At 39.4% G+C, this 27,664-nt stretch overlaps 5 protein-coding genes across 12 annotated transcripts; 2 read left to right on the forward strand and 3 right to left on the reverse strand.

Annotated features, from left to right (window-relative positions):
* Positions 1-4,397: 4,397 nt before the first annotated feature.
* LOC144472766 (uncharacterized) lies at positions 4,398-7,260 on the forward strand. Its single transcript, XM_078186099.1, has 4 exons — positions 4,398-4,434; positions 4,978-5,170; positions 5,301-6,743; positions 6,894-7,260. Exons 1-4 carry the CDS (start codon positions 4,398-4,400, stop codon positions 7,186-7,188), a joined length of 1,968 nt encoding a protein of 655 aa, XP_078042225.1. The 3' UTR covers positions 7,189-7,260.
* Positions 7,261-8,140: 880 nt separating this feature from the next.
* Cchl (Cytochrome c heme lyase) lies at positions 8,141-10,576 on the forward strand. 2 transcript variants are annotated; one of them, XM_078185676.1, is made up of 5 exons: positions 8,141-8,452; positions 8,553-8,672; positions 8,829-9,064; positions 9,130-9,485; positions 9,555-10,576. In XM_078185676.1, exons 3-5 carry the CDS (start codon positions 8,843-8,845, stop codon positions 9,784-9,786), a joined length of 810 nt encoding a protein of 269 aa, XP_078041802.1. In that variant the 5' UTR covers positions 8,141-8,452; positions 8,553-8,672; positions 8,829-8,842; the 3' UTR covers positions 9,787-10,576. The 2 variants fall into 2 exon arrangements, with proteins under 2 accessions (XP_078041802.1, XP_078041801.1); XM_078185675.1 differs by lacking the exon at positions 8,553-8,672 and having other exon boundaries at positions 8,143-8,452.
* On the reverse strand, positions 10,315-12,064 carry LOC144472512 (histone-lysine N-methyltransferase SETMAR). Its single transcript, XM_078185677.1, has one exon. It carries the CDS (start codon positions 12,062-12,064, stop codon positions 11,288-11,290), a length of 777 nt encoding a protein of 258 aa, XP_078041803.1. The 3' UTR covers positions 10,315-11,287.
* Positions 12,065-12,190: 126 nt separating this feature from the next.
* Positions 12,191-14,860, reverse strand: LOC144472510 (traB domain-containing protein). Of its 4 annotated transcripts, none has more exons than XM_078185672.1 (7): positions 14,650-14,860; positions 14,010-14,272; positions 13,333-13,544; positions 13,141-13,255; positions 12,940-13,076; positions 12,453-12,865; positions 12,191-12,377 (listed from the first exon to the last, which is right to left on the reverse strand). In XM_078185672.1, exons 2-7 carry the CDS (start codon positions 14,263-14,265, stop codon positions 12,191-12,193), a joined length of 1,320 nt encoding a protein of 439 aa, XP_078041798.1. In that variant the 5' UTR covers positions 14,266-14,272; positions 14,650-14,860. The 4 variants fall into 4 exon arrangements, with proteins under 4 accessions (XP_078041798.1, XP_078041799.1, XP_078041797.1 ...); XM_078185673.1 differs by lacking the exon at positions 14,650-14,860 and adding an exon at positions 14,510-14,552; XM_078185671.1 differs by lacking the exon at positions 14,650-14,860 and adding an exon at positions 14,345-14,447.
* Positions 14,861-16,356: 1,496 nt separating this feature from the next.
* On the reverse strand, positions 16,357-26,750 carry Rfx (regulatory transcription factor Rfx). Of its 4 annotated transcripts, none has more exons than XM_078187628.1 (16): positions 26,392-26,750; positions 24,086-24,396; positions 23,671-23,851; positions 22,897-23,002; positions 22,734-22,833; positions 22,511-22,666; positions 22,078-22,212; positions 21,529-21,710; positions 20,981-21,451; positions 20,787-20,908; positions 20,618-20,715; positions 20,386-20,541; positions 20,118-20,320; positions 19,884-20,037; positions 19,760-19,811; positions 16,357-19,680 (listed from the first exon to the last, which is right to left on the reverse strand). In XM_078187628.1, exons 1-16 carry the CDS (start codon positions 26,399-26,401, stop codon positions 19,619-19,621), a joined length of 2,499 nt encoding a protein of 832 aa, XP_078043754.1. In that variant the 5' UTR covers positions 26,402-26,750; the 3' UTR covers positions 16,357-19,618. The 4 variants fall into 4 exon arrangements, with proteins under 4 accessions (XP_078043754.1, XP_078043752.1, XP_078043755.1 ...); XM_078187626.1 differs by having other exon boundaries at positions 23,671-23,863; XM_078187629.1 differs by having other exon boundaries at positions 16,357-19,662; positions 23,671-23,863; positions 26,392-26,748.
* Positions 26,751-27,664: the final 914 nt, after the last annotated feature.

Below are 27,664 nucleotides of genomic sequence, written 5' to 3' on the forward strand. Positions count from 1 at the left end.
GCAAGCAATCGCGGCAATTAGGCGGCGACAGGAAACGCATCCTCGTGCCGGATAGCCATCCAAGATCGCGTGGACCACGAACGGACCTCTGCTCGTCCAGCGCGAAATCTCGGTGTCGCAACGCGGCATTTACGATTGTCGCCAATATGAGGAATTTCGGTATGACGAGAGCTAATTAGAAACACAAACAATAGAGAAGATAAACAACAACTTGTATCCTCAAAAGAACTAGTTAATAAATTTACAACTTACGCTAAAATGGTTTTTGAGAAACGTACAATTTACCTAGGAAGTGGATAGCAGGTCCGCCTCCGCGTGGCGGGGACGGGCAACGTCAAGTCTTTCATTTGGCGGCTGAGAGACCTGAAAATAAATAATATAGAATTACAAAGAATAATATGAAACACAAAAATATGAAACAATGCGAAAAGTTGAAGAATCTACGAAAAAAGTTTAACATAGTTTTAAATAAACAGACACGATTTACTGAAAGAATATTTAGAACATAAATGTGATTTGACCCGATATAAATTTACATTAGAAATATAAATATTCCGATGAGAAAATGGGTAGCAATGAGCGAAAGCTCGCGCTACAGCAATAAGAGTAACTAAATGAAAAAAAGAAAAAAAGGTCTCAACGCGGCGCTTCGCCGCTTTTGCGAAACCATATCGCGGGACTCGGGACCGGGATATCGGAGCTATTGGAAATGGGTGTTTCAATATATTCAAACCAAGGTATAGTTTTAGAACTATACCTTGGCTTTTCTGGAACCCCGAAAAGAAAACTCGGGTCCTCTCGTAACTCCAGACTGTTATGCTTGTGCCCCACAAAGGCCAAGCATTTATACGAGGTGTATATTTTCCTCTCTTAACACATTGTATGCGAGACACGTACTAGTACGTTTTCTGACTATTGATACTTGATACTTATGATTGTTATTTATATATTTCTATTTATATATATATCAATATAAAATACGAAAAGTTGGTTAAAAAATTAAATAATTTTCGATCTATCAAGATTTAACTGAATAACTAAATTTACGCGCAAAACGCCCGGTACAATTCCGCTGTAAAATGTACCCGCACACAATGTGTTAATTTCCATCGCTTCTAAGAACGTTGATCTATTTTTGCTCATGCGCAAACAATGGATTGTGCGTGATACGTGATATTCCAATAGGAAGGATCTCTCGAGTCCCTGCGGAGCCGATCCAGGACGAAACGGACCATCTTGGACACAGCGAGGCGACGCGACGCGAGACGACGCGCCGATTGCGCAACTGTTGCGTCCGCGAGGGAAAGCTCGTTTATTTGCCCGGAGCTCTCCGCTGCGTCTCGTCGAGGAACGCTTCCTCGAGCCAGAAAGCGTCGCTCTCGTCCCCGTCTTCTCGCGTGCATCGTCGATCGCCACCGGATTAAACGGCGATCTCGAAAAATTCCGTAACGATCTTCGCACCGTTTTCACGAGTCCCACGACTATCTGTTCTATCCTCTGGTTTCCGAGCGGAAACGCGGCCGTTTCGGCATCGTTCTCAATGTCCTCCGCGCGCAACACCGTTCGCGTTCTCCTCGCGAGCTCCTTATCCGCCGCTCGCATCTCGTTCTCTATCCTTCTCGCCACACTTTTCGTCCCTTTATACGAGCCTCTCGAACGCGGCCGCGGTCTCGACACGAATCGAGTCGCGTTTCCGCGTCCAAGAGCCGCGCGACCGATCGAGCTTCTGAGTGAAAGCGTGCCGCAGCATCCTCGGGGAACGTCCTCGGCGGTCCCGAGCGGTAGAAGGACGAGAGCTTCGTCTTCCCCGCGAATCGACGATTTATGGTCCCGCGGGCCGAGCGAATCCAGCACGAACGCGAACTGGAGCGCGGTAGCAGAGTTCCGCGTGCTCCCGTCGTCGATGGAATAGAGAAACCGTCGATCGGGGACGTTCGATCCCTCGATGATCCTCCAGCTCGGTAATATCCGCCGTGCTCCGCTCGGAGGCCCGAGGAGCGAGAACCGGCCCCGGCTTTCCTGGCGCGTCGCGTTGCCTGCCGCGATGCCGGAGCATCGAGCCCGCGGCTAATTAGCAACCATCTGTCCGCGGACCCTACCGCGGAAAATCTCTCACGAGAGTTGCGCATACGCTCTATACCGGCTCGATTCCCGCACCGTTTGCAATACGGATTTACGCAATCACGGAGCCGAGTCGCGTAAACCGCGACGACCGCGCGCGCGCGCGCGCCTCACGCACCAATATTTAATCGATGGATCGTCTCGATCGTCTCGAGCCTGTTTCGGCAACCTCCGCGTGCTACCACCGATACCGTAGGTTGCTACGGTTGTCGACAAGTTCTCGCGGAATCCGCGGTTAAACGGTCGCGACTGGATAATTGATCATTAGCCGGGAGGCGTCGGCTGCCGCTACGGTTATCGCGACCGGGCCTGCCTGCATCGAGATTCCATCGTGGAAAGATGATCTGCCCGCAAGCCGCAAACCTCTGACCTTCCCAGCTTTCTCCGGCCCCGGCCCCGGCCTCAACCGCCTGTTGCCGTTTGCCGTTTACCGGTTCAATGGTCGCCGTCGCCGAACGATGTCGCATTCTCTCTCTCTCTCTCTCTGTCACTCTTTCTCCTCGGGGCACATCTGCAAGAAGAATCTCTATTTATAAACGTAGGCGTACAAGCCGGAAGCCGAGAACGTTGTGCAAACGGGGAATCCACCGTTCGGTTCGATAGATCGAGGAGAGATCGCCGAGCGAACAGGGAAGGAGGGATCGGTCCTCCCCACGAATTCGTCTAATCCGGTCGATTAGGAGCACGCGTTTCTCAACGATCGATCTAATCCCGAAGCGGTTCGCAACGGAGCTCGCCTGCCGCGTACGCGAGGATTCGTCTCGGATTCCGAGACTAGTCGAGGAGAGTCTGTAATCGAGGAGGGTCGACGATCCGTTTTCAAGTACCGGCGAGGACGATCTCGCGGAGAAGAGCCGGAGTTCCGACCTTTGCGCTCCGAAAGTGCATCCTGAGCGTCCTGGGTGCGCTGGATCGCGTGCGCCGGCACTTTGGAATTCGCCCGACGGCGCGGAACACGGCGAACCCGAGCAGATCGAAACCTGCGAAGATCGAGGTCGTGCCCTCGCGATCGAGACCTCTCGCGATCCATCTTCGCGATCGCCGATCGTCGATCCTCGGTTACCACGGATTCCGGTTACTTTCGCTTACGGCTCTCCCGATTCGTTATCGTATCCCCGCAGATTCGATTCTCCTCGCCTAATTTCAAAGATTTCACCAGCTCCTTCCGCAGGCTTTGGAAGCGCGACTAGGTCAGACTTGAACCTCTTTGGTCCAGCGGCGGTGTCGTCTCGCTCGGCGTACGCTCGCTCTATGGCTAATTAACGAGAGCCATTCTATATTTCAATGACCGTCCCGTCCTCTCTGCGAGGACACGGTCCCCGTCAACGCGGGATGCTCCCGTGCCATGCCGCGCCGTAGCAAGCCAACTCTTAGGAATCTTCTCAGCCTTGGTGGGCGAAAGTTGTCTCGGGCTCCTCCGTTCGTAGATGGTACGATATTTGCACCTACGGGAGAGTCACGTTCCTCCGACCTCCTCGAGAGTCCCCTCCGATAATCATCGACTCTCCTTTAGAAGATCGGCGGGTAAATACGAGCGGCAGAGACTCTTCTCTCTTTCTCTCTCTCTCTCTCTCTTTCGCTTTCTTCCTTCTCGAGTACACACGCTCTCTTTGCCAACGAATCGATTGCACAAGCAACGAGACATTCTTCCTCAAAGATTCCACCGGTTTGGCGAATTTCGCGCTGGGCCAGCGATCTCGTGTTCGATAAGCCCGGATCTGGTTAGATCTCGACCGAGGTCTCTGCCCGCCGTTCCCTATGGATCCCCCGAATCGTAAGAATTCTGCCAGTCGGCGAAATCGCCGGGCAAGAGGCACCGCAGAGGATTCCGCGAAGATTCAGCGGGGATTCGGCGTCAGGGAATTGCAAATTGTTGCTCGGTACGGCACGGTTCGGTTCGGAGAGAAGGGACTTCTCGTCGTCTTCGAGCCGACTCCAGGCAAACGAGAGTCTGACGTAACGGAGCGTTACGTCCTCTACCCCCATCACACGTGTACGTTCTCCTGAAAGGAGCATCGCGGGGCCCCTACTCGTTCTGGCCGGGGGCCCAGAGCCATCCTCTCCCAGAGACCGTTCTCCTTGGTGGGCATCCTCTTCTCGGCCGAGACGAGACGTTCCCGACACCAGTCGCCTGCAAGAGTCCCTTCGCGAAGGTATCGATCCACGCGCGGCGTTACGAGACGTAGTGACATTATTATCGAACCGAATCCCAAGGACTAACCGAGCTATATAGACCAACGGGGCTGTACCGAGATCCTACGAGGAACCGCTAAACGATGGACGCCATGGGACGACGCTCGATCCTGATCACGGGTACGTTCACCCGGCGAGTTTCTCTCCAAATAGGGCGCCCCTGAAACTCTCGGCGTTGCGCCGAAAGGGAGAGTAGAGTCTTTTTCTTTCCGCGCCTTCTCGAACGGTTATGCGAACCGGAAACGCCGTCCCTCTGCGCGGGAGGACCTTTGTTTCGATCGGAAATTTCGTTCGACAGAATTACAAGTCGATCGTTGACGGTGGGCTTGCCGACTGCGAGGAACGATCCGGCGCTGAAACAACTCCTCCACGCAAGCCACCCTCCCGTCTACTGCTCGCTCGTCTTCTTTTTCGTGCACCTGTGCGGACTCCGACCAAAATCATTTTACAATTATTCCGAAATAATTCGAAATTACCATTGTGAATGGCGACATATCATTTGATTAAAATAACGACACTCTTTGGTGATCATGTCTTACTTATATCTATAAAAAAAAAAACGAATCATCCTCTGTCCCCTCGAAAACCAAGGCCATACCGAAGGAACCCTTGCTAAACGATCGGAATTGTAGGTAACCTAGTTTCTTCGCATTGATATTCCAGTGTCGATGATCCTGCTAAGTGCATGTGTTCTTGGGCTCCAGCGGCCACCGCCCAGGTACTCCCAGCAGTACATGCCGGAAACATCGTTCACCTGTCGCAATAAGATCGTAGGAAGCTACTACGCCGACCCTGAGACCGATTGCCAGGTGTTCCATGTCTGCGTGTCCGTCGCAGGCACCGTCCAGGACTACAAGTAAGCTAGAAAGAACGCGTACCCTAAACGTATGTCCCGATTCCGAGCGGCTCTCGGAGGTGTACTTACGTTTCTACGAGCTTTCATAAAATTAGCTAACCAAGCTCCCCTTCTCCACCGTGTCCCGAAGGTTCCTATGCCCGAACGACACGGCGTTCGACCAGGAAAGCCAAACCTGCGCGGACTGGTACGACGTGGACTGCGAGGCTGCCACCCTTTACTACGCCAGCGACAACTTCGACCTGTATAGGATCGGTTCTGGTCTCGAGTCCCCTCACTACGACAATTATCGAAGCGACGCGGAACCTCAGGACCATTTGCAGCGTAGCGAGACCAGCGATCCTGTTCGTTCCTCGGCCAACAATCTCAACAGAGTATCCCCCAGCAATTACAACGGCAACAGCAACGGCAACGGCAATCGAGACTTGCGAGGCAGCAGCAGTGGCAGCTTCTACAACAATAGAAACGGAGGAAAGGAGGAGGACTACGAGAGTGAAAAGAGCTATAAAGAAGAGGACGGCGCCAGAAAGACGCAAAAGCCAGGAGTGCGAAAGGTCAGCAGGAAGCAGCAATTCAACGACAATGGCAAATACGTTTCCAGTACTGCTGCCCCTGCGACCGTTTCCGCCCCCTCGCCCGTTTCATCGGCCGTAGCCAATCAGAACACCTACACTGGGTTCTACAGCGGAAACAACTATAATCAACGGGTGACCGGGTACGTGCCCACGACCAGCGCCAGGCCGCAGGAGAACGGCAACAGGAACCAGGGCCAGAACGCGCAGAGGTACAATACGGCGCCCTCCTCGACCTACAGGCCCAACTATCAGGACAACTATAGCTTCCAGTCGGCCAGCACCACCGCGAGGACTACCGTCTATAACGCATACGGAAACGTTAATCAGAATTACAATCAAAACTACAATCAGAATGCTGGAAGCTTCGGTCAGAGCACGACCGCGAAGCCCACCAGTTACAACAAGAACTATCAGAACTACGGCAACGCCGGCCAGTACGCCCAACCCACCACTGTCCAGCCAAGCACCAACTACCAGACCAACGACTACAACACCAACTACCAGAGGAGTTACAACAACATCCAGCGGACAAACGGGAACAGTTACCAGTCCTCCACACCCGTTACGACGGCCTACGACAACTACAACGGCAACAACGGTCAATACAGAAGCAGCACCAGGCAGGACATCTCCCAGGCTACCACAAAATACTTCCCCAGTTACGCCACCAGCAGCTTCGCGCCCACCACCTATAGTCCGACTACCAATAAATTCGTCTCCAACGACGGTCCGAGCCAAGGAGCCAGGATCCACGATAATGGACAGTACTACGACAAGAGTAGCCAGCCAGGCAAGAGCTCGTCACAGTATTATGAGAGTACCAAGGCACCGAAAAAGGCCACTCAGTATAACAATTACGACTCTACAAACGGCAAGTACTACAGCGAGACCAGCACCGGCAACTACGACGTAGCAAGGTCCTCCGTCGGCATCGGTTTCAGTCCTGCGAGCATCAACCATCTGGCTGAGACTCCTAGATCCACCACTCCAGTGCCGAGGTAAATCACAATTTGTTCGTGCGCCCTACAATAATATACGATTTCAATTAGAGTAGCAGAGATACCAACATCTTTTTTTCGATCTTCTACCTAATGTACTTCGAATGCGCATAAATTGTTCAACAAAGAGAAAACTTCTGCTGGTTCTAGGAGAGTGTCTTCGGTAACCACCTACAATCCCAATAACCTTAACAACCCGAGCAACACGCAAAGACCTCCGGTAAGTTCAACTACAGCCAGAAGCAGTAGTTACGTTAGTGGATCAGCAAGGCCTTTCTCGTCGACGACCAGACTTCCGTCAACCACTACACCGAGACCAAAGTCTGGAAAAAAATCTGATTACGATTACGCCTATTACGACAACACGGCGGGTCTTGAATACGACAGCCTCGATCTGGAGCATGTCACCGGTAACAAGGAGTCCACAAAGATCGCCAGGAATTAATCGATTCGAATACGGATTCACGAATCATGGATCATAGATTACATACATAAATGCATACATACTTACGTGCATGCATACATAGCAGCGCGATTGGAAGTACCTTTGACGAAAAACGGATATACCATGAACCCGATCCTTAATTCTTCTTTACCTTTTCGTGTTGTTTTCCTAACTATTAGTAAGCAACAATGGCCACCGTAGCGATATCGGCTATCGACGATGCAGTTTTCTTCTTTGGTAGAATTCCACGCAAACCGTAGACTAATTATCTGCGTATAGAGAAACTGTGTGTATGTAGAATCTCTTACGAAATCGTTTAAATTTTCTGCATTTGCTCTCCAGAGTTTCGTGGACATTTTACTCGATTCATTCGCAGTTCGAATCGTATGCGTGTACTTTTTTTATACAGTATTGTAGGGTAATAAACTGCCACGAATAAGACGAGGCAATGACACGCGCGACATATCGCCATCGGTTTGCAAAACCTCATATGTTTTGTACATACATGTACATACATGCATACATTTGTAACGCGGGAAGTGTTTCAGTTTACGTCTTCGCGATCAGACATCGAGTGTATTGTAGTGTATATATTATAAGTATTTTAATTGATTAAAAAATTAATTGAAAATCTACCGAACGATTAATTCCATTCATTTCTACGTCGAGTCCTATACCAACCTTTTTCCATTGGCATTGTAATATTTGAATATTAAACGTAGAGTTTAGCAACTTAAGACAAGCAACCCTATTCCAATTAGTGATTCTACTCTGGTCTAAATGTGGGCGGTCCGCAAAATGCTGCATTGTAGCAGGCGGTGCTGCCATTGGATGACGCTATTGGAACTATTGGAACCATTCAATCCCATTTGTGAGGACTCCCCTCTACTAGTCTACAGCACGTTCCGGACCAATACTGGTGCCAACTGGTCAACACATGGTATATACGCACGTGCACGCACATGACCACGAACAGTTCACAGTATATACGTATACATTATACAATTTTGGTCGCGATATCATCGTGTTTGTGTGTGTGTGTCGCATGCTGTATGCAGCCGCATGCATAGAGAAGAATTCGGAATTGAGGTGTTCCAATTCTTCAAGATGCATTGTTGTGAATTTTCTTTCGTATCCTAACCCTATCTACGATCATTACGAGTTACGAGACACTCGATCTCTGAGAAGGAGCAATAAAACAATATCGATTGTCCGATCAATGTAACTTGTAACAACCACACACCTGTCACACCTATAATTACATGTAAGTGTTACTTTTCACACTGTAGTTCGCGGAACACGTAATCTCCACTTGCAATTACACATATATCGCATTGTCATAAAAAGAAACCTAATAATTTTAGCCGTAGAACGTGCACACTGTTGCATAATCTATAGAGGTTATTACAACATGAGCTCCTTCAATTGTCGTGAATGAAAGTGACAATGACAATAGCTGCAGGAACTTTAATCATCATCTAAATGTGACATCTGATTGCTTTTCGTATTATTATTTACAATTATACTAATTCCCAGACTAATCTGTCCTCAATTTGTTACTTGAGTTTTCCTTACTGCTTCTTCCTCTCCTCTTTTGTCTGACAATGCGAGTAAAATACTATTAACAATGTTTATTACAGAAAATTCAAGAACGATGGGCAACGTATTGGCGTCTTCTGCATCTGCAGCTAACAAACTTCTACCAGGTTCTGAACCATTGACGCCAAATAATCCTCATCATCATGGAACGAGCAAATTAGAAGGAGAGCCACCACCAGAGTGCCCAATGCATAAAGCAACACCAAATTCCACTCCCAAGAGCACGAGTGAATGTCCAATAGATCATTCGGGAGAAGCAATTAATCCTCTTAACATGGTACGTTCAACAATTAATTTTCATCTCTTTTAATAAGTATTATAACTTTCAACTAACGTTTACAGATGCCAGCTGCGAATCAACAACCAGCACCAGATCAGCCCTTCCCATTGCCTACAGATAGACAAATCTCTTCGATACCAAAAGCAACAGACGAAAACGAGTTCTGGGTGTATCCGTCTCAACAAATGTTTTGGAATGCCATGCTAAGGAAAGGTTGGCGGTGGAAGAAAGAAGACATCACGCAAAACGACATGAACAACATAATAAAGATTCATAATGCCAACAACGAACAAGCCTGGCAAGAAGTACTTAAATGGGAAGCGTTGCATGCTAAAGAATGCGGTACTCCGAAGCTTCGTAGCTTTGGAGGCAAGGCCTCGCAGTACTCGCCTCGTGCTCGTATCCGACATTGGATGGGGTACATAAACTTAATACTATGTAGTAGTTTTGCAATGTTGCAAATTTCACTAAAACCCTATGATTACAGGTACGAGCTGCCATTCGATCGTCACGATTGGATCATCGACAGATGCGGAAAGGACGTTAGATATATTATTGATTATTATGACGGTGCTACAGTGAATGAAAAGTATATCTTCGCGTTGCTCGACGTGAGACCTGCTATGGACTCGTTGGAAAATATCTGGGATCGTATGAGAGTAACATGGATGCGTTGGAGATACTGCAATGAGTCACAAGAATCAGTATGTGCTCAATAAGCGCAATAAATAAGACAATTAGACACTAATCGGTAGACTGGAGAAACATCAGCTTTCCAATGGCACTAGTCTTGGAAAGCAGATGGTCCGGACAATGTATAAGTTTTCCAGAGGGTACAGGCAGCTGTGGCTGCATTGTAATTATATGCGAAACCAAAAATAAACGCGTGAAGAGAATTTAAGAGAAACACTGAGTTATATAAGAGTGCTTACAGCGAAAAATATATGGTCAACATTTACTGCCAACAATGATGAATATTCGAAATGATAATGTATACTCAAAAACTAATTTAGTCTTTTGGTCCTTCCAAGATCTGTGTTGAAAAGTAATTTACGTATTTAAAGCAACGTGTACGTTAATGAAAACATTTGAAAATAAAATTGTTAAAATGATATCGTTGTAACGTTATAAATCGTTTCTTGAATTATCAATCAAAAGATCAAAATAACGTACTACTTTGTTGTTGACAATGAACGTTTCAAAGATGAACAAACTGGTCGTTTAATAAATTTCTAAGACTGAACAAATTTGTTCTGTTCGACTAAAATTATATTCTTCTAAAAAATACAAACAAAACCACAACCGCTTAAAACTTGTTCCAGTTATAAAAAGAATCTTAATTTATCTTTTTTACACGTTTCGGTTATTCATTCAATTGGAAGATTGAAATACAAAGTGTTTTTACATTATATTACTAAATAATTTGTATTAAAAATGTGAGAAATCTGGACTTCCTTAACAGCTTTTTTTCAATGTAAATAATAATAATAATAAATGCATTAGACAACACTTTGCATTGGACAGTACCCGCCAAAACCATTAAACTGTATAATATGTATATGCGCATACCTTATATATACATGTACACACACGCGCGCGCGCGTGTATGTATTTATATTTGTACAAATATGTGTACACTGTACCGTTGTATAAAGTAGAACTTGCATAATACATCGACTACAAAAACATTTCAAATGTATAGTTATCCTATAGCAGGGTAACTATGTCGCCTTGTCCCAATTCGTTAAATTCGATTCATTAAACGTGTAACAAATACGTTTCCTTTAATAAATTAATGGTAACACTAGTTTAAACGAGTAAACAAGCAGAAAATCTAACTTATAAGTCTATTTAAATTCCGAAACAATCAAAAAGCCTTTAATCAATCAGAACATAGACATTTTATGACTATGATAGAAATTAAAATGCTATATACAGAGTGAGTTAATAAAAGCTATTATTTAAAATATTTCGTTTCGAATTGATATCAACAAAGATGACTATTTCTAATTCATTTAAGAGGTCTTTTCGTGCAACTAACATGCAACAAGTCATTTTAGATGGCAGTTCTCATTGGGTATGTTGCACATAAATTAACAAAGATGCAACTAATCGCACAGTGTATTCAAACAAATAGTTAACAGAAACAACTCACTAGCCAGCCAGCGAATAGTTCTACAACAACGGCTCTTACTTTCAGTTATCTACTTTCGATTATCTTTAAATAACATTATGAGGCAAATAGCCGACACAATTGTGGGAACCACAAAGGCAAGGTGTGTTGCTGATTTCTTGGACAGAATTACGAACACCTCCGGCATAGTTAAAAGTTATTTCCTCCCCGATAGCTATATTTTTTGATGCGAACAAACATAATCGAGGCACTAGCGCTTCCACTCTAACGGGCACAAGATTAGCATTCGGTTCGCAGCTATGGTTACAGTATCGTCCAATGTTACCAAAATATTTTGGATCTATACATGTTACAATAGTTCGATCTCCGACGTGTTCAGATACTACCAAAACATAATTCATACTGTTTTTATTTGCCTCTACTCTTTGCCTAGCTTCTTCAATGCTTATCACCTCGCCGGCGTACTCGCAAACAAATTGCCCTTTTTCAATGAATTTAGCGGTAACCAAGCCAAACCCTTTTCCATCCACTTGAGACACCATCAAACAGTCCAACGGACCTACTTGTACTAGTCTATTGCCACAAGTTTCTCTACAGGCGCAATTAGGATTACACTCGATAACGGGTCCTTCCAGTTTCTCATCGAGTAGTCGACCATTGATGTAATTGGGTGAACCACGTGTACACGAACAATCGTCGGAGCATTTCTCTATACACGAACAACCTAACGAGTACTCTGATTCAAAGTCGTCTAAATCTATACCCGGGCCAGGTATGTTATTCGTTATATACATAACATTTGGAATATTATGCTCATATTCGTCCGCGCTACCAGTCGCTTCTGTATTCACCTCTGTGCTCATCGTAAACGTTGAACCAACGAAACCCTCCGATATAATTTCTATAATATACGCAACACAAGAACAAGAAAGAGAAAAATCGTTCTTTTGAGGGAAAGTTGTTTTTGCCCAAATGTGTTAGAGATCCAACTACCAGGTAAACTCTGCTTTGCCACTTATGACCTTGAATAGTCCTTCGACAGATGATCTGATAGATTGCATCGTGACACCCGAGGGCATTGGTAAAATTTTATACCCTGCATAAATTACAGCGCTTAGGAATGAAATCTTAACAGTATACAATAATATTTTACTCGACAATGGTTGAGGAGGTACACTGTAAACAAAACAAGAAAACAATAAATTACCGTGCACTAAACTTTTCTTGAAACCTACATGTATAAATATATACCTCATAATTGGTGGTATATCGGAAGGTATCACTTTTCCCCAATTTTCTATAATACCCGGAGTATGTCCGATGCCAACAATTCCTACAACTCTAGGTGGTATCGCTTCGTTCGAAGTGAGGTGAACCATACATGCTGTTTGAAGAGAGTGTGTGAGGTACAAGTCTCTTTCTTTCACAAACACTTGCTCTATCGGTGGATATTCCTCCTTCAGTTCATGTATCATATTGTCCAACAGACTTTTCTGTTTACAGATTTCAACATATTCCTTGCTAATGTCAATTGATTTTAAATTAATCAAACACCATCCAAGCTTAAAAGTTTGCCACCAAGTTAATAATCTCAAAGCACGTTGTATTGTTATGTTAAATGGTCTATCAGCCAAATGAATAATACAATTCGGTAACTTCTTTGCCTATAATAATACAGCATCATTTAGAACTATTTCTATTAATAACTATAACGGTTCACCTATTTAATCCAGCATACCTCTTCGAATGCTCTGCGAAATTCACCACCAGGTGCCATTTCGAGCTGTTGAGTAATTTGTGTTACCACTCGCAATAACAAGATATGTAACAACCCATAACAAACCCCATATTTTCCTACCAGTCGCGAAATAGACACTACAAAATGAATTTACATAAATGTCAGTTAACACAAAATGTAACTAATTACAGATATACTTACGGTATGTTAAATTCTTTGTGTATTCAAGTATAACTTCTTCACTAAATTGCATTATTTCAGCTCTAGCTCTGCATAACTCAACCACGATTATGTGAGGCTGAACAGCTTGAATAATCTTAAATTGTAAAAAGGTATATTTAAACTTATCTCTATATATAAAAAATAATATATAGCTTAAAAACTATTATTTACCATAGACACATCGTTTTGGCTTTCAACACTAAAGTGTGCCGTTCCCACTAAATACAACTTTCCCCCATTAGGTGTAGTGAGCAATTTCACTGTTTCTGGCAATCTTTCGTCTATACTAGCATCATATTCATGCTGATTCTGCCTGTTAGGATCGTGATTTTTATGGTCACTTTTGGATTGAGCACTGGAATTAGCCCGAGATCCAACATTCTCTATAGTCAGAGGAATCTTCTTTGAAACACATAATTCATTGATTCTATGATTTGTACAACTATATGTACTGCATAAAATACAATGTCATTATAAACTTTCTACAGAGAACACATTAATTATTCTATAACTGATAATAGTACCTTGATGTTTCACTAATCTTCTCCTATTTCTGTATTGCACTGGCATTTTGAAAGCACTAACGTATTATGATATTAAATTTATTCTATAATTCAAACAATAGCCTCTACATTGATTATTTTATTAAATTAGAGGCAGAAGAGAAGGAAAGAGAAGGAAACCTTACAACATTAGCTGTTTCAAAGTGCCTGTGGAAGTAATCAACAAAACTGTGTTAACAGAATAAATTACAAAAGAGACAAAAGTATGCGTATTAAATAAGTAATATATCAATTACTACATCTACTATTTACAAATAATTCTTACATATATTTTTTTATTAATACCTTCTGTTTTTTCTACATTTGCTACCATTGAAGTTTCCATTATTGGAGATTCATCTTCAGACTCGTAGATTAAATTATAAGGAATTTCAGACTCACTGGCAATTAATTTCTTACTGGCATTCTGTTCATCAAATTTGAATTCTGCATTCTGGTCATCTTTCTGATCAACCACAGAGTATGTATTGTCTTCCACATTCTTTTGATTTTGCGATACATTCAAATTTGAATTGACCAGGTTCTTAATCTTCGATGACATATTAAACCTACAGATTAGAAAATAAAATATAGTAAACGATACTTTACTACATGTGGCTATTATTGCAAGAGCCTTTTACTTTCCCATATGGTAGTGATTGTAATAAATAAACAATTTGGTCTACTTTTCCTTACGCTACGACCGTGTAACATATAATAAATTTAAAAAACAGTTTATAAAAACTTTCTCTCTGATAACCACATTATAAGGTTTCATACGTTATCGAATATTTTAATAAAATAACCTTAGTAAAAATTAACAATATGGTGCACTACTAATGATTAACCGTTAGTCAAGGTTAACAATATAGCTTTCTGTAAAATATTATTAAATGAAAAGTTTAAAATGACGATAGAAATATGTTGCTATTAATTGTAGACTTACACGTAACTTGATTATCAAATTGATCAATCCGCCGAATGTTATTGAATGAAAACAGAATTTTGCATATTTTTTTAGTTTCAATACATCACATATATGTATATACATGTGCATACATACATACAGATGAATACATACATACATACACAAACATGCAACATACAATATAAACGGCAAATCCAACAATCTCATAGATGGCGATATCTATTATAAGGGAGCCTCAAACATATCGAGCAATCAACAAATGGGGATTTCCTGAGGTCATTGAAACAACTTTTTCTTTAGCGGAAATCCGCGGGTTTGTTTACGAGTTATTAACGGAAAATAGTAATCAATGAAATATGAGTTTTTCTAGTACGAGGCAGCCGAACCAATGAGCAGAACTGGGCTTCGTCAGCTCGTTGGCTCAGCCACCTCGCGCCGGAAGAGCTTATCTTTCATTGGTTTGTATTTTTCGTTAATAACTTGTAAAGAATGCCTCGGATTACATTTTTATTAAGGAAAAAGTTGCTTTAAATGAACTCAGGAATTCCTCATTTCCTGACTGCGACTGATTTTTAGGACACCCTTTATATATAGTTTAGTATGCATGCAATTACATTTCGACATAACACTACGATACTATACTTATGTTTGTACTTATGTATGTACTATTGCTTGCATGTGTACTATTACATGTAAGTATATGTACATTCGTAGTAATACTTTAGATTACCCATTTACATGCGAAATTAAAATTCCATTTTATTTATTGATTTCTCATATTTATAGTCTCACAATTTTCAATATTACATATGTAATACAAATCAACTGTTTTAGATAAAATCAAAATTTGATGATCATTGAAACATCATCGAACATTATTTGAATTTCTTACGAAAAGAAATTGACCAAAGATAATATTTATGTACATGCCTTCAAAATAACACATATACTTCTGTACAAGTAATCTAGTTAATTAATTAGTTTTCTATGAATTGAAATTAAGAAATTTTTGAATATTATTTACAAAATTTGAATCATCGAGAATATCAAAGGAAAATTAAGAATTTCTTAGACTTAGAGTTAGTAAAAAAAAATGCTTTTTAGATATAAAACGCGAATGAAACTTCATTAATAATTTAACAAATATAATTAACAATAAATCTGCAATGTAGTAGTAAACATAAAAATATATAAATTTATCATGAACATGAGCTTGACTAACATTGTATTGTTATGGCGCGATTTGATTTGGATCGTGAAAATAATGAGTAGAATCAAACCATTAGATTTCTACAATAAACACAATTTTACAAGTTTTAAACATGTATTTATTAATTGTTTTTGTGATCCGCACATTCACACATTCTTAGAGTTTCTTAATCTCACGTAATTTTTATATACGGTGTTATTGTTTTGAGCTGCATTCAGTAAAAATAATGTTATTTAAGCAGTAATGAATGACACTCGATTTGTGCAAATCTGGAGGTATCAAAATATTTTTTATACGTCATAAAGAAAACGATACTCTTTTTTTCTTTTTCTCAATCTTTCTTCACACGACAGTATCCCTAAGTTTTATTCTTCTTTTTATTATTATTATTATTATTTTCATTTATGTTACCAGTTTTCACTCTTAACAACGTAGTAAATCTTCTTGTTTTCGTGTATTTGTGTTTACAAGTGGAAATATTTAAGGCCTTCTTTCGCAACATAGGAAACCATGGTAAGTTTGATTTTTCATTTGTCAACAACAAGACTACAATCGCTTGCACCTTGTGATAATTATGAAACTTACAAACAGCGATCCTACTTAAAAATACAAACAAGTATAGAAGAATATAGAATTGTGTACTGTCATTAGGTTGATTTATTTTTGCTAATAGGACACAGTATCTTTCTATTTTGATTCTTAATACTCTCATACATTCTAGAACCGAGCCGTTGCAAATTTTTCTATATTCGACTATCCTCATTAACATTGCACGACTTTTGAAGTCGACAAGGAAAGAAAAACATAGAAATTTCTTAGAAAGCCATTCTTATGCTAAGTACACATAGTTATCATTAATTTTTACATGTATAAGCTCATTATAGTTATAGAAATATTCTATCCATCTTGCTCGCATAAATAATACATGCGCAACCAATGGTCGATGTACTGTGTGATATACTCAATCCCTGTTTCTTCACTTAAGTCTATCAAGTTTGACTAGTATGCAATATTTTTATACAATAAATAAACATTTATCCTATTTTTTTTTGTTAACACTATTTGCGAATATCGCAATGCAATAAATTTGACCAGTGTTTAGTACCCTTTATCGTGACCTTCATTATAGCAAATTATATAGTTTGGAAGATTTTGTTCAAAAAGATCTAAGAAAATACAAAACCATGCAATACTCCTGGACATAATATATTTCTAAGATACAATGCTTATGTTTCCTTCCAAACTTTTATCGGTTTTCTGCTGTTTTGCAATTTCAAAGTGTCCTCAAATATTTGCTTTTTTGTTTTCCTTCTTAAAGTAAAACGCCATAAAAATTGAATAGCTTTGCAAAGAAGCCCTGAGGGAAGAGCAGTTATTTTCTTTCTTTCATTCATTTTGGTCGTTTGGCGTTGGAAGCTTCTTATCCATTCTGTGTATAATTAAAGTACCGTAAAAAAATGTTCATTTTTTTTTCTCATGTATGAAATAAAAGGCACCAAGTTTTGCCAAACATTCTAGTTTGTTTGCAGGAGTACACAATCTTTCATGTTACAATCTTCTTTATATCCTTTTCTCTGTTGCACGATACGCTTAGCGTCTAGATTATTTTTTTGTTTTAGGCAGTTCGTACTTTTGTTAATTAAACTTCAGTTAGATTTGACCAATGGTCTATACAGCAGTACTTTGCAATAGAAAATACGTTTGTAACATCGAATCTCAATATCCGGAAAAACTTGCATGCAAATTGTAACAATTGCAAATAATACTTCTTTGCAAAATGTGCAAGCATAATTGTCACGAATTTATGATAATCAATTGTACGTATATATATATGTATATACTGTATTTTAAAAAACAAAATCTTTGATTCAAGAGCACTTGAGTTTAAGCCTTTAAGCGTTTAATAGAAAATATTTCAATTGATTACAGTCAACTCCATTGAAACTTTGTACTTATTTAAAGAGAAAGAGAGAGAGAGAGAGAGAAAGTAGAGTATACAAATACATTTTCATGAAATCATATAACATACACGAATATTTAAAAATATAAATATAGAAAATATAAAAGATTTGGAGACTAAACAAGCTCAGGTAGAACGGAAACTAATATATACAAAGTTTTAATGAACTTGCAGTACACAACTAATTGCATTCTCTTGCAATAGATTTAAATTAGCAGATTGAAAAAATTAACTATCATAAAATTTGTTTGCACTCAAGCATGGGCAAACAAATTTATACGATTACAATTTTATTTAATTAGAAAATAAATGATTAAATATTTGACAAAACAAGAAAGAGCTTAAATATACCGACATACTGTCTGTCATGTTACATACATACATACATACATACATTTTATATGTATGTATATGTTATATATATATTATATATATAATATGTATATATTATACATACATACATATAAAAGGAATATAACGTTTAAGTTCACAATGCACCCTTAGATCTAGGATTTTATTACATCGAAGAGAATTACTCGAGAGTCTACAAATATAAAACATATATATCGACACGGATCCCTTTTATTGTAAATGTATTAATTAAAATTGTTTAAATGCGAAGTATGTTTGAAAACATCTTCAGCTTCTATCGTTGCAATTTGCAGTGACTTTTTGTTTCTTCTCTCTTTCGTTAAATTTCAACAACTGTGCACTTTCGTTAATCTGTCACGTTATTTCATATATGTACATTTTATGATGCAAGAATTATAGCGTATATTCTATCAGTAAATTAAAACGATTACACTTATATATCGTTACACCCATACTTTTCCAGTGCTGTTTTGTACTATTCGTTTAAAAATACTGAAAGAATATATATGGTGTGTAACAGACGGCTTACAACAGAATTGTTTTCTTTTCTTTTTTTTTTCTCTCTTTATGTAGCTCGATGTATAATCAATAAGTCTTGTTAAAAAATATGAATGTCAGAAATATCTAAAACTCGTACAAGTATATAATAATTATAGTAATTCTAATTCGCGTTTGCTCCAGTAGGAATATTCTTTTATTATTTGACAATACCGTCGGCAGGGCGGATTTCATTAAACGTTACTCAAATATTTGTGCAAAATAGAATCCGTCGATATGAATGCATAATTTTTTCTTGCATAAACTGATGTTAACTATTTCAAGCCTACTCGATTTTGTTTCCTCTCGCGTATTAAGATTACCGAAATGAAACATTTCAATGATGAACAAAACATTAAACAATGAAATGAATTGCGAAATTTGATTTACTAATGTAAATAAATAAATAAATAAATAAATAAATAAATAAATAAATACATCAATTATTTATGTTACCGCAAACCATTACAGAAATAAACTAAATCGAGTAAGCTTTTGATATTGTATACTATAAGGGCATGACATATTCATGGTCCCATATATTTTTTTAAAAAATGTCTCGACTAGAAGATACATTAACATACTAAACATCGTGCCAGCGATACCTTACGCTCGAATCATATACTTGCTTGTACTTAACAAGACTGCGGTACATATTCGTATATGTTATATCACACAAACTTACCTAGATTTTGTCTCTGTGTGTGTGTGTGTGTGTATGTGTCCTGGGCATTATGCAAAAATCTTCTTTGTTAAGTCATTGATTGACAAAATCTCATCTTATACAAAATTATAATTTATGGGACTAGTGTGTATCAGTAGGCCTGCATGCGCTTGTGCTAATATTTCATTTTCAAGTGCTACTGGCTTCCTTGCTTACTTGCAAACTAAGGCATGTAGGCACGCAGTTAGCTTAGTTTCATCCGCTTTGGTTGGTTTGTGTTCAATGTATCTGAAAAAGAAGAAATGTCTTTTTTTTTTCCGAGAACTCCCTCTTTTCATGGGTTCGATACGATAATGTAATAAGGTAACAAACAAATGTCTCTAACCTCCGTTGGAAGTCACACCAAATGCACTGACCAAAGAACAATTTTGACTTTTCTAAAAGGAGACACAATCGTGAAAAACAAAATACAAATTTGTTCTTTAAGGGGCTTAAACAGAAATACGTACATCCCCCATTACCGCTATTGGAGTTGTCCCTGTAGCAATTGCTACTTGATGTTCAATCAAGTAGAACATGTATTCGTCATATAGCAATCGTATCAGGTGGAAGGACCCAAAACTGGCTGCGCTTCTTAAAGTGAGATCACGGATCACCATGGAACTGTTGAGTAATAGTCAATGTAGAGATGAATTTAATCTAGCTCAAATTACGTAAGAAATAGTATAGAAATAGTAATTAACCTGTAGAAAGACCATTTGAGCAAAAATTGACGTGCAGCTTTCGCGAATGTAGGTTTCTCCTCGAATGGCTTAAGAACCTGGGTAACGACGCTCTTCAACCAAATCGCCCAGTCTTCTAATGAGTTTTGTTGTTGTAGCGTCACTTTGAAATCAGCTTCTAATTGTTGCACCATCCGATAATCGCATTGACAAACCCAGGACGCCTGAAACAGACTTATTCGCACATTTTGTACACACTTACATGCATGTGTATATAGTGCACAAATACCTGTTCTTGTACATTATGAAAATCAACGCGATTCAAATCCGCCAACATCTGATTGATTTGACTTGAATTTTGAAGCACTGCACGCGCTGCTTGAGCAAGATGATTCAAAGACGTGTAACGCCTTAGTGTCTGAGCAAATGCAGATACAGCTGTCAACTGAAATCAGATTTGTTTATATTAAAATTAACATCGTTGTAACGAAGTTTACTATATCGCGTGGTACAATTAGTACCTTTATCTGAGTCATTTCTTCTGGACAATCAGCCATTGCTGATGTCAACCATGACTCCAGCCCCTTTGCAAAGTTTCGAATGGATTGTGTTAGTGAGCCTGGGGAATATTAATTATTGTGAGAACATGTTGGGATCTCTATACAAAAGACCACAATCGAAATAACTTACTTGGTATTGGTCGCAACACGTTAGGCATCAACACTTCAACCAAGTTCTGATAAAACGTATAGTCAACTTTTCGAATGAAATCTTGAACTTCCGAACACTTACATATCTGGTACAGTTTGGTTCTGCATAGACAACAAATTCGATGAGAATAATGATAATAGAAAGTTTCGAATATTCATCTCAAGTGATCTTACTTTGATAAATATTTCTCTTCTTCGCATTCATCCCCATTATTATTGTCCTGACTACGCCAAAATTCTCTCCAAAGACTCTCTACAGTGGCAAATTCAAAATTGAGAACGGCATCCAGAAATGCTTCACAATGTTCCCTATATATACTCCGGAAGGTGTCGATGTCTTCTAAGGTACAATCCTCAGGAAGAGAGGATCCATGACTAACTATTATTTCGGGAAACTCTGGAATCGCGCCACTCGCTTCACCAAGGTACTGATGAAACTGCGGCGGCGAGGTGTTTGAAGAAATATTCGTGTTCGAATGTGTATTATTCTCGTACGTGGCATCCTGCTTTTGATTTACAAATTTAAATCGTTTTGTTTGAGAATTTGCACTTTGTTGCTGGCGAGGTGTTCCATCTTCGTTCAACATTACCAAAGGAGAATTAGGCTTCACTCGAATTCCATAGTAATGGTATTTTGAATTTCCTCTGTAAAAGAATTCCATTGTAAATTGAATTTGAAATTTTAATTGAGAATTTAAACATTCTAAAGGAAAATGCTTTACCTGGTGCCTAATCGTCTGGTTCTTAGGCCCAAAAAGACAGAACGAATTAATTTTCCAAAGCTTGCTGCATTCACAGGATCCAATTTATTTTCAGAACAATGGCGTAGGTAATGATTATAAAGCGTAGATCTTGGAAGAGAGACACCATCTGCTGTTTCATAATTTTCAAGCAGCCAGTGAACCTAATTAGATGAAAATCCATATGATTGCCGGATGTCGATGGACTTTCTTTCTATCTATGATACATTAGAATGTAAAAAAAATATTTCACACAATACTACAAACTACTGGCAACATTTATAATTACTGTTATTTACGTATTTATATTATGAAACTTATTCTCTGCGTTATTATGGGAGTGGATGAAATCTCTAAGAAACTACACGTTAACGATTAAAATTAAGCTATACGATCCATATCGATTTAAAAAACATTGTTGATAATAATTCTTTAATTCTGATTGTTAACGTAGATATTACTAACGAGCATGCTGTAACGAATTAGTATTTGGTAAAGCCTGTAAATAAGGATGATCATGTATTAGCTTACTGTTGCTTGAGAAACTCTAGTAGCATGCGTCATGTTTGCTGCAGCCGCTGCAGCATCTTCCACGGTGACTGTAGTACCTCCTGCTGAATTACCGCTGATCAAGTATGCCCCTCCACCCCCGCTAACCACAGTTTCCTATCGAACAACCCAAGACACCAATAGCTCATTAAACCCCAATTAGATGCACTCTTTTTCGCATTAGAAATGTTTATACGCCAAGAATACAGTACTTCTACCAGGATTAACTTTAAGAGATCATCATTCGTGTCTTAAACAGAAACTTTAGTACAAATTAAACACTGTACCCCTTCCATTCCTTTATGGTCATGCAGGGCTCCCATGCCTGCGATCTTGAAACATGTACTCACAAAAAGTCAATCGAATAGAAGCAGTCGAGAGTCAAAATTTCAAGGATCATGCATTATCATCTTACCGCATTTTCCGTCTGTGGACTAGCACGTGCAGCTGCTGCAGATATTAACGCGTGGGCGGTTGGATCACCATCTACGACACTCTGTTGGATCAAATACGTTCCATTGCCTTGTGACAATAGCTGCCCGGTCGTTGAATTTGAACCTTGTCCAGTGACCTAAATTTATAAAATATTATTGTTGATTACTAATTGATAAATGCTATTATAAATTTTTGAACTTCACCTGTGTATATGTCACCGGTGTGGAGGCTGGTGTATAGTATTGGCTCGAAGCAGGAGTGTACATTGCTCCTGCTTCTCCAACAGCATATACAGGATATGTCCTACAATAATTTACAAGTTGAAGAAAGTCAATCATATTAAATATACAATACTCTTCTACTTACATCTGACCATTTGTTGGTATGTATGTGGAACCATCACCCTCAACGTATTGAACATAGGTAGGATGAGATACTGACTCTGACCCCACTGCCTCTGGTTCACCCGATACTGAAACAGAGCCAATATGCTTTAACATTTCCATAGTAAATAATCTTTGGATCTAAATAAAGCTTGACACAATGCATACAACATTTAAATACAAGACTATACCATACCAGAAAAATAGCTAAAAGAACTCTTCTATTCTTAATAGGAATTCTGGTATTCATATAATTATATTTCATCTTTTTTTATAGTATTAATGCATGTTTTTATAACTGTAGATGCATTACTAACACATTGATCCATGCAAAATCAAGTGTTCACCAACAACAAATTGTAGTTCTATAGATATGCTGAATTGTTAAAAATGGATGATACATGCTAATCATATTCTGCCCTCACCTACTGCCGTTGTGAGGGATGCGTAGGATGGTGAATCACTGGTGCCTAGTGTAGTCAGAGTAGAAGAACAGAGGTGCATGTTTTTCAGCAGCATGGAAAGGGCCAAATCTCTACTCAAACACTATAATTTTTCAAACTGATTCTGATACTCACCCTTAACATAAATGACTTAGAAGAAGTCTTTCAACGACTTATAATTGCAATATTTTTCACGAATGTATTTACACTAATCTTTCAAATTCTATAAGATACTCGCACTGGCATAGAAGATAACTTTGCATCTGGCGTAGATGAAATGAGAATCGTATAAAGTTCTTTTAACCAAAGCTTACCCGTAACAGTAATGAAATGTGGTGAGCTGCTAACAATTGTACCCGCCGACGTGGATGCAGCGTCAGAATCGACGAGAGTGTGTTGTCCCGAATGGGTTGTGTTCACTACAACTTGTGCTGTAACATGTGCTGGTGTACCTGTTGAGCCATTGGAAGAATCTGCAGCTGTTTCAAGTGGATCCTGAACCAATAACTAAATTATTGTTTATAGTAGGCATGTCCTTAGGATCAGCAGTAATGTTCTATATAATAATATGAAAGTTTCATGAGAAATATAAATTCATGTGTTATATAATTAATGGAAAATATTCATTTTCTTTCAAAACTGTAATATCAACGTGCACAAAATATTATAAGTTAGACGATACTATTTCCTAAATAACATTGTATTTAAGTAGAACGTAATAAAATGTACCTGAATAGGTTGCAGATTGTTCGGACTGGAAGGATCTGGACTAGTAACAACAGTGATAAGTTGCTGACCCCTTGTCGATTGGCTCTGTGCTGCACTACCACTGCCACTAGAACTGGAAGTAGTCACGACAACGACGCTTGGCTTAGGTTCCACCCCCACTGATGCAGAGTTACCCCCACTATTATTAGCTCTGGTGGATGCTGCGAGGGCATACTGGGCTCCTGTCGTAGTCATGGCAATCACTCCTTCACCTCTCTCTGCTCCCACGATCTCACTACCACCGCTACCTGTCCGTTTCTGGAGGGAAGGGTCTGCAACGTAGACATACAACCCACACAAATGTAGCAAATATCAATAATATCTTCCTACAGACTCGATGCACAAAGATCCGCTCTTATATCCTCTTATAAGTTTAATCACCTTCCAAGACACAGTTGTCAAAGTAAATTGTCTAATCAATAAATAGTGATAAAATAGTAATTCATAAAATATATAATAACAGAACGTTAAGAAACATTTTACAAATACGAAGGTTCTGTTTTCTTGAGTAGAAAAATGAATTGTTCTCTGTGGGGTATGATAATGTGTAAAATGTACACTTAAATTGTACATTCTACAAGTAGTTAATAAAAGAATGAAAAGAGAACGGTAGCAAATATATCGTGAATTTATCCATATTATCATTACAGTTAAATGAGTAATGATATATATTCATATATTGCAAATAGAGTAAATAAATTAGAAAATCGACGACGCCCGAATTGGACGTTCGTTGTACCGCTATAGCGTTTAAAGAGCACCCTAACCTACATAAAAAAAAAAAGATCGGCCACGTAATTTATTGCAGGTGGGCAGCATTTGATAATCTACAGATCAAAGAGAAGCCCCGGAAAGCTTCCAATAGAAATGAAACACGGCATTGTAATCGGGAACATATAATGTATCGAGATCTGTATTGGTGCATCCTGTACCTGTAGGGTGGCAGGTACCAAACACAATGTATTTCAAAGGGAAGAAAGTGAAAGGGAGAAGGGTGAATCGCTAAAATGCGCTACACGCGCGACTGGACGTATGGGGACTCCTTTTTAGAGGGGTTCAAAGTATAGGTAGAAAAAGTCAGATTATAGATGCAATTAGAGAGCATTAAGCCTCTTTCCCCTTGATAGTACTGCATTCTCAAATTAGCACTAATTTTAGTTCCAGAGAAATTTAATACAAATAAACTCCTTATTGTTGATTAAGTAAACAATAAAAGAGCCAGAGCATGTTGCTTGATTCTTAGAAGAAAAGACTATATCATTTAACACAATAGAGAATTACATTGGGAAACGTTCTGTGCGTTCATGTGTGTATAAGAGCACCTGGCCTCTGTTATGCATGGCTGATTCTTGGTACTGCTTTACACACAGAAACGCCATCACCTTATCTATTATACTATATTACATTTGTTCTGTTCTTTTACCATATTTTTTGCCCTTAATCTTGCCAGAGTTAATACTTTGTATAAGACCTTGCAACATGTACATGGGCAAAGTGGGCTCTAAAGATTTTATGTATAGTTGAATGTCAGGAGTGGGTCCTTTCTTATGATTCAAGAAATTTATCAATGCAATTATTAAGCCAACTTTAATTAAAAACTGCAAAGGCTTCCAAATATAAGATATCCCACAGATAAGGAGGGTCATAATAAAATCACTAAAGCGTGATAGGACAGGGGAGTTCAGAATGAAGAGTCTGCAATGGTTTTCTATACCCAGTTAGGGAGGTATTGTAAAAAGAATTGATTATTTCTAGCTACAAAGATGTTCGGAAGATCTGTTAAAATAGAGAATAGCATAGGATTTCTAGGTAGCCGAGATACAATGCTTAACATGTATAAAAAGTTCTATATTTATAAGAAGCTTTGTATCACAGCGATAGTTTCATAAATGCATACTCAACGGATCAATTAAAACCACGTATATAGGATAAAATAACTATTAATGCTGTGACGTAGACCTGTGTTCAAATACCTGTAATTGAAAATTCCAACATTGACAAACAAATGATGACGATAGAGATCATTGAATTAAGAAATAAAAGAGGGTAACGAACAATCTGTCTACAACTGTTATCACTGACAACATATTTGAACGAGAAGACATCGGAATGTCGAGGACGTGTTTCGACGTTGAAGTATTAAATTGCGCATGACATCTTTTCGAACGTGTGCATGCAATAGTACTATAGCAGGAAACTGTTGTAAGAGAAAAATTATAATTGCGATCGTAACGGAGCGCGGTTTACATACGTCTCTTTCTACTCACCTGTATTCATGAATGGCGTGTACACCGAACACGACGCCCGGGCGCACTTGCGCGGCCGAACGTTTCCCCCCTTGTATCCCGGTTGGGCTTTTCCCGTTCAAGGAATAGCCTTGCCTGTGCCGGTACCCGTGTCACCCAGGAAACCACGCGGACAGCCAAGCCACCGTGCAACCGAAAAATCGGAGCAGTACACTCCGACGAACCTGTATATTTTGTTGTCGACGACTAGTCGGAGTGTTGGTTGTCTGCTACTTCGGTCTCCTTGACTACGGCATCACTGCTCGCGTCACAACCAGGACCGTGTCAAGCGTGTGCAGAGCCCCTCGAAACGCGGGAGATATTGAATTTTCTTTGCCATTAGGATCTTTATACCGGGTGATCCATCTCTCTCTCTCTCTCTCTCTCTCTAACTCACTCACTCACCCACTCGCACAACACACATACACATTTCATACGTGTATGTAGTGTAATTAATTTGTGTGTCGCATTATATTGAGAGATGTTGGGTCAAACGATATAAATTTCAGAAATTTCACACCTTGTATATGTGTAATTACATAACATGTTACTTATTTGCAACTGATCCTTCTAGTTTTACAATTTCTATTATCACGTTATACATACAGGGTACATGTATTCATATGTACTACTATACAGGAAGTACAATGAAAATCATGTAATTGTAAATAACCTTAACGTACAAATGAATTCCGCACAATCAATTGACAAAACTAAATTTTAATAGTTGCAACTGATATGGAATTGCGTTGAAATACAATTCAATTTAAAACGGTTTGATACTGTTAAAATAGAACTGGAAGAAAGTTCGACTACAAATTCGAAGCAAAGAAGCTTGAGATATAGAATCTCTTTATGATTGTTTCACAGACCTTTGTGTGTATACATATAATATACGGTAGTGAGTAACATCGCACGTGCCCCGTGCCAGATGACACGCTTAGAATTGCAAGTTAGGCAGAGATTTAACATCGTTTCTGATATGACACTTGTCATCAAGAAAGCAACGAATGCTATAAATTTATGCGTTGCAATACTTTGCTGAAAATTCGCGTTTGCCACTAAGCCGTATTAAGACGAGATTGGCACGCATAACTTTCTTTTCTATCGATTCTCTATTTTTGCAAAATTAAACTGTACAAAATATGAAAACATTCGTTTCGTAATATTTTTTTCGAGATCGCGCTTTTGTTCAGCGCGCTAATTATACATAATTATTGAGATGTACTTAAACGAAGTTTCTGAATTATTCTGG

Source organism: Augochlora pura, chromosome 7, assembly GCF_028453695.1.
Source record: "Augochlora pura isolate Apur16 chromosome 7, APUR_v2.2.1, whole genome shotgun sequence".
Taxonomy (NCBI): domain Eukaryota; kingdom Metazoa; phylum Arthropoda; class Insecta; order Hymenoptera; family Halictidae; genus Augochlora; species Augochlora pura.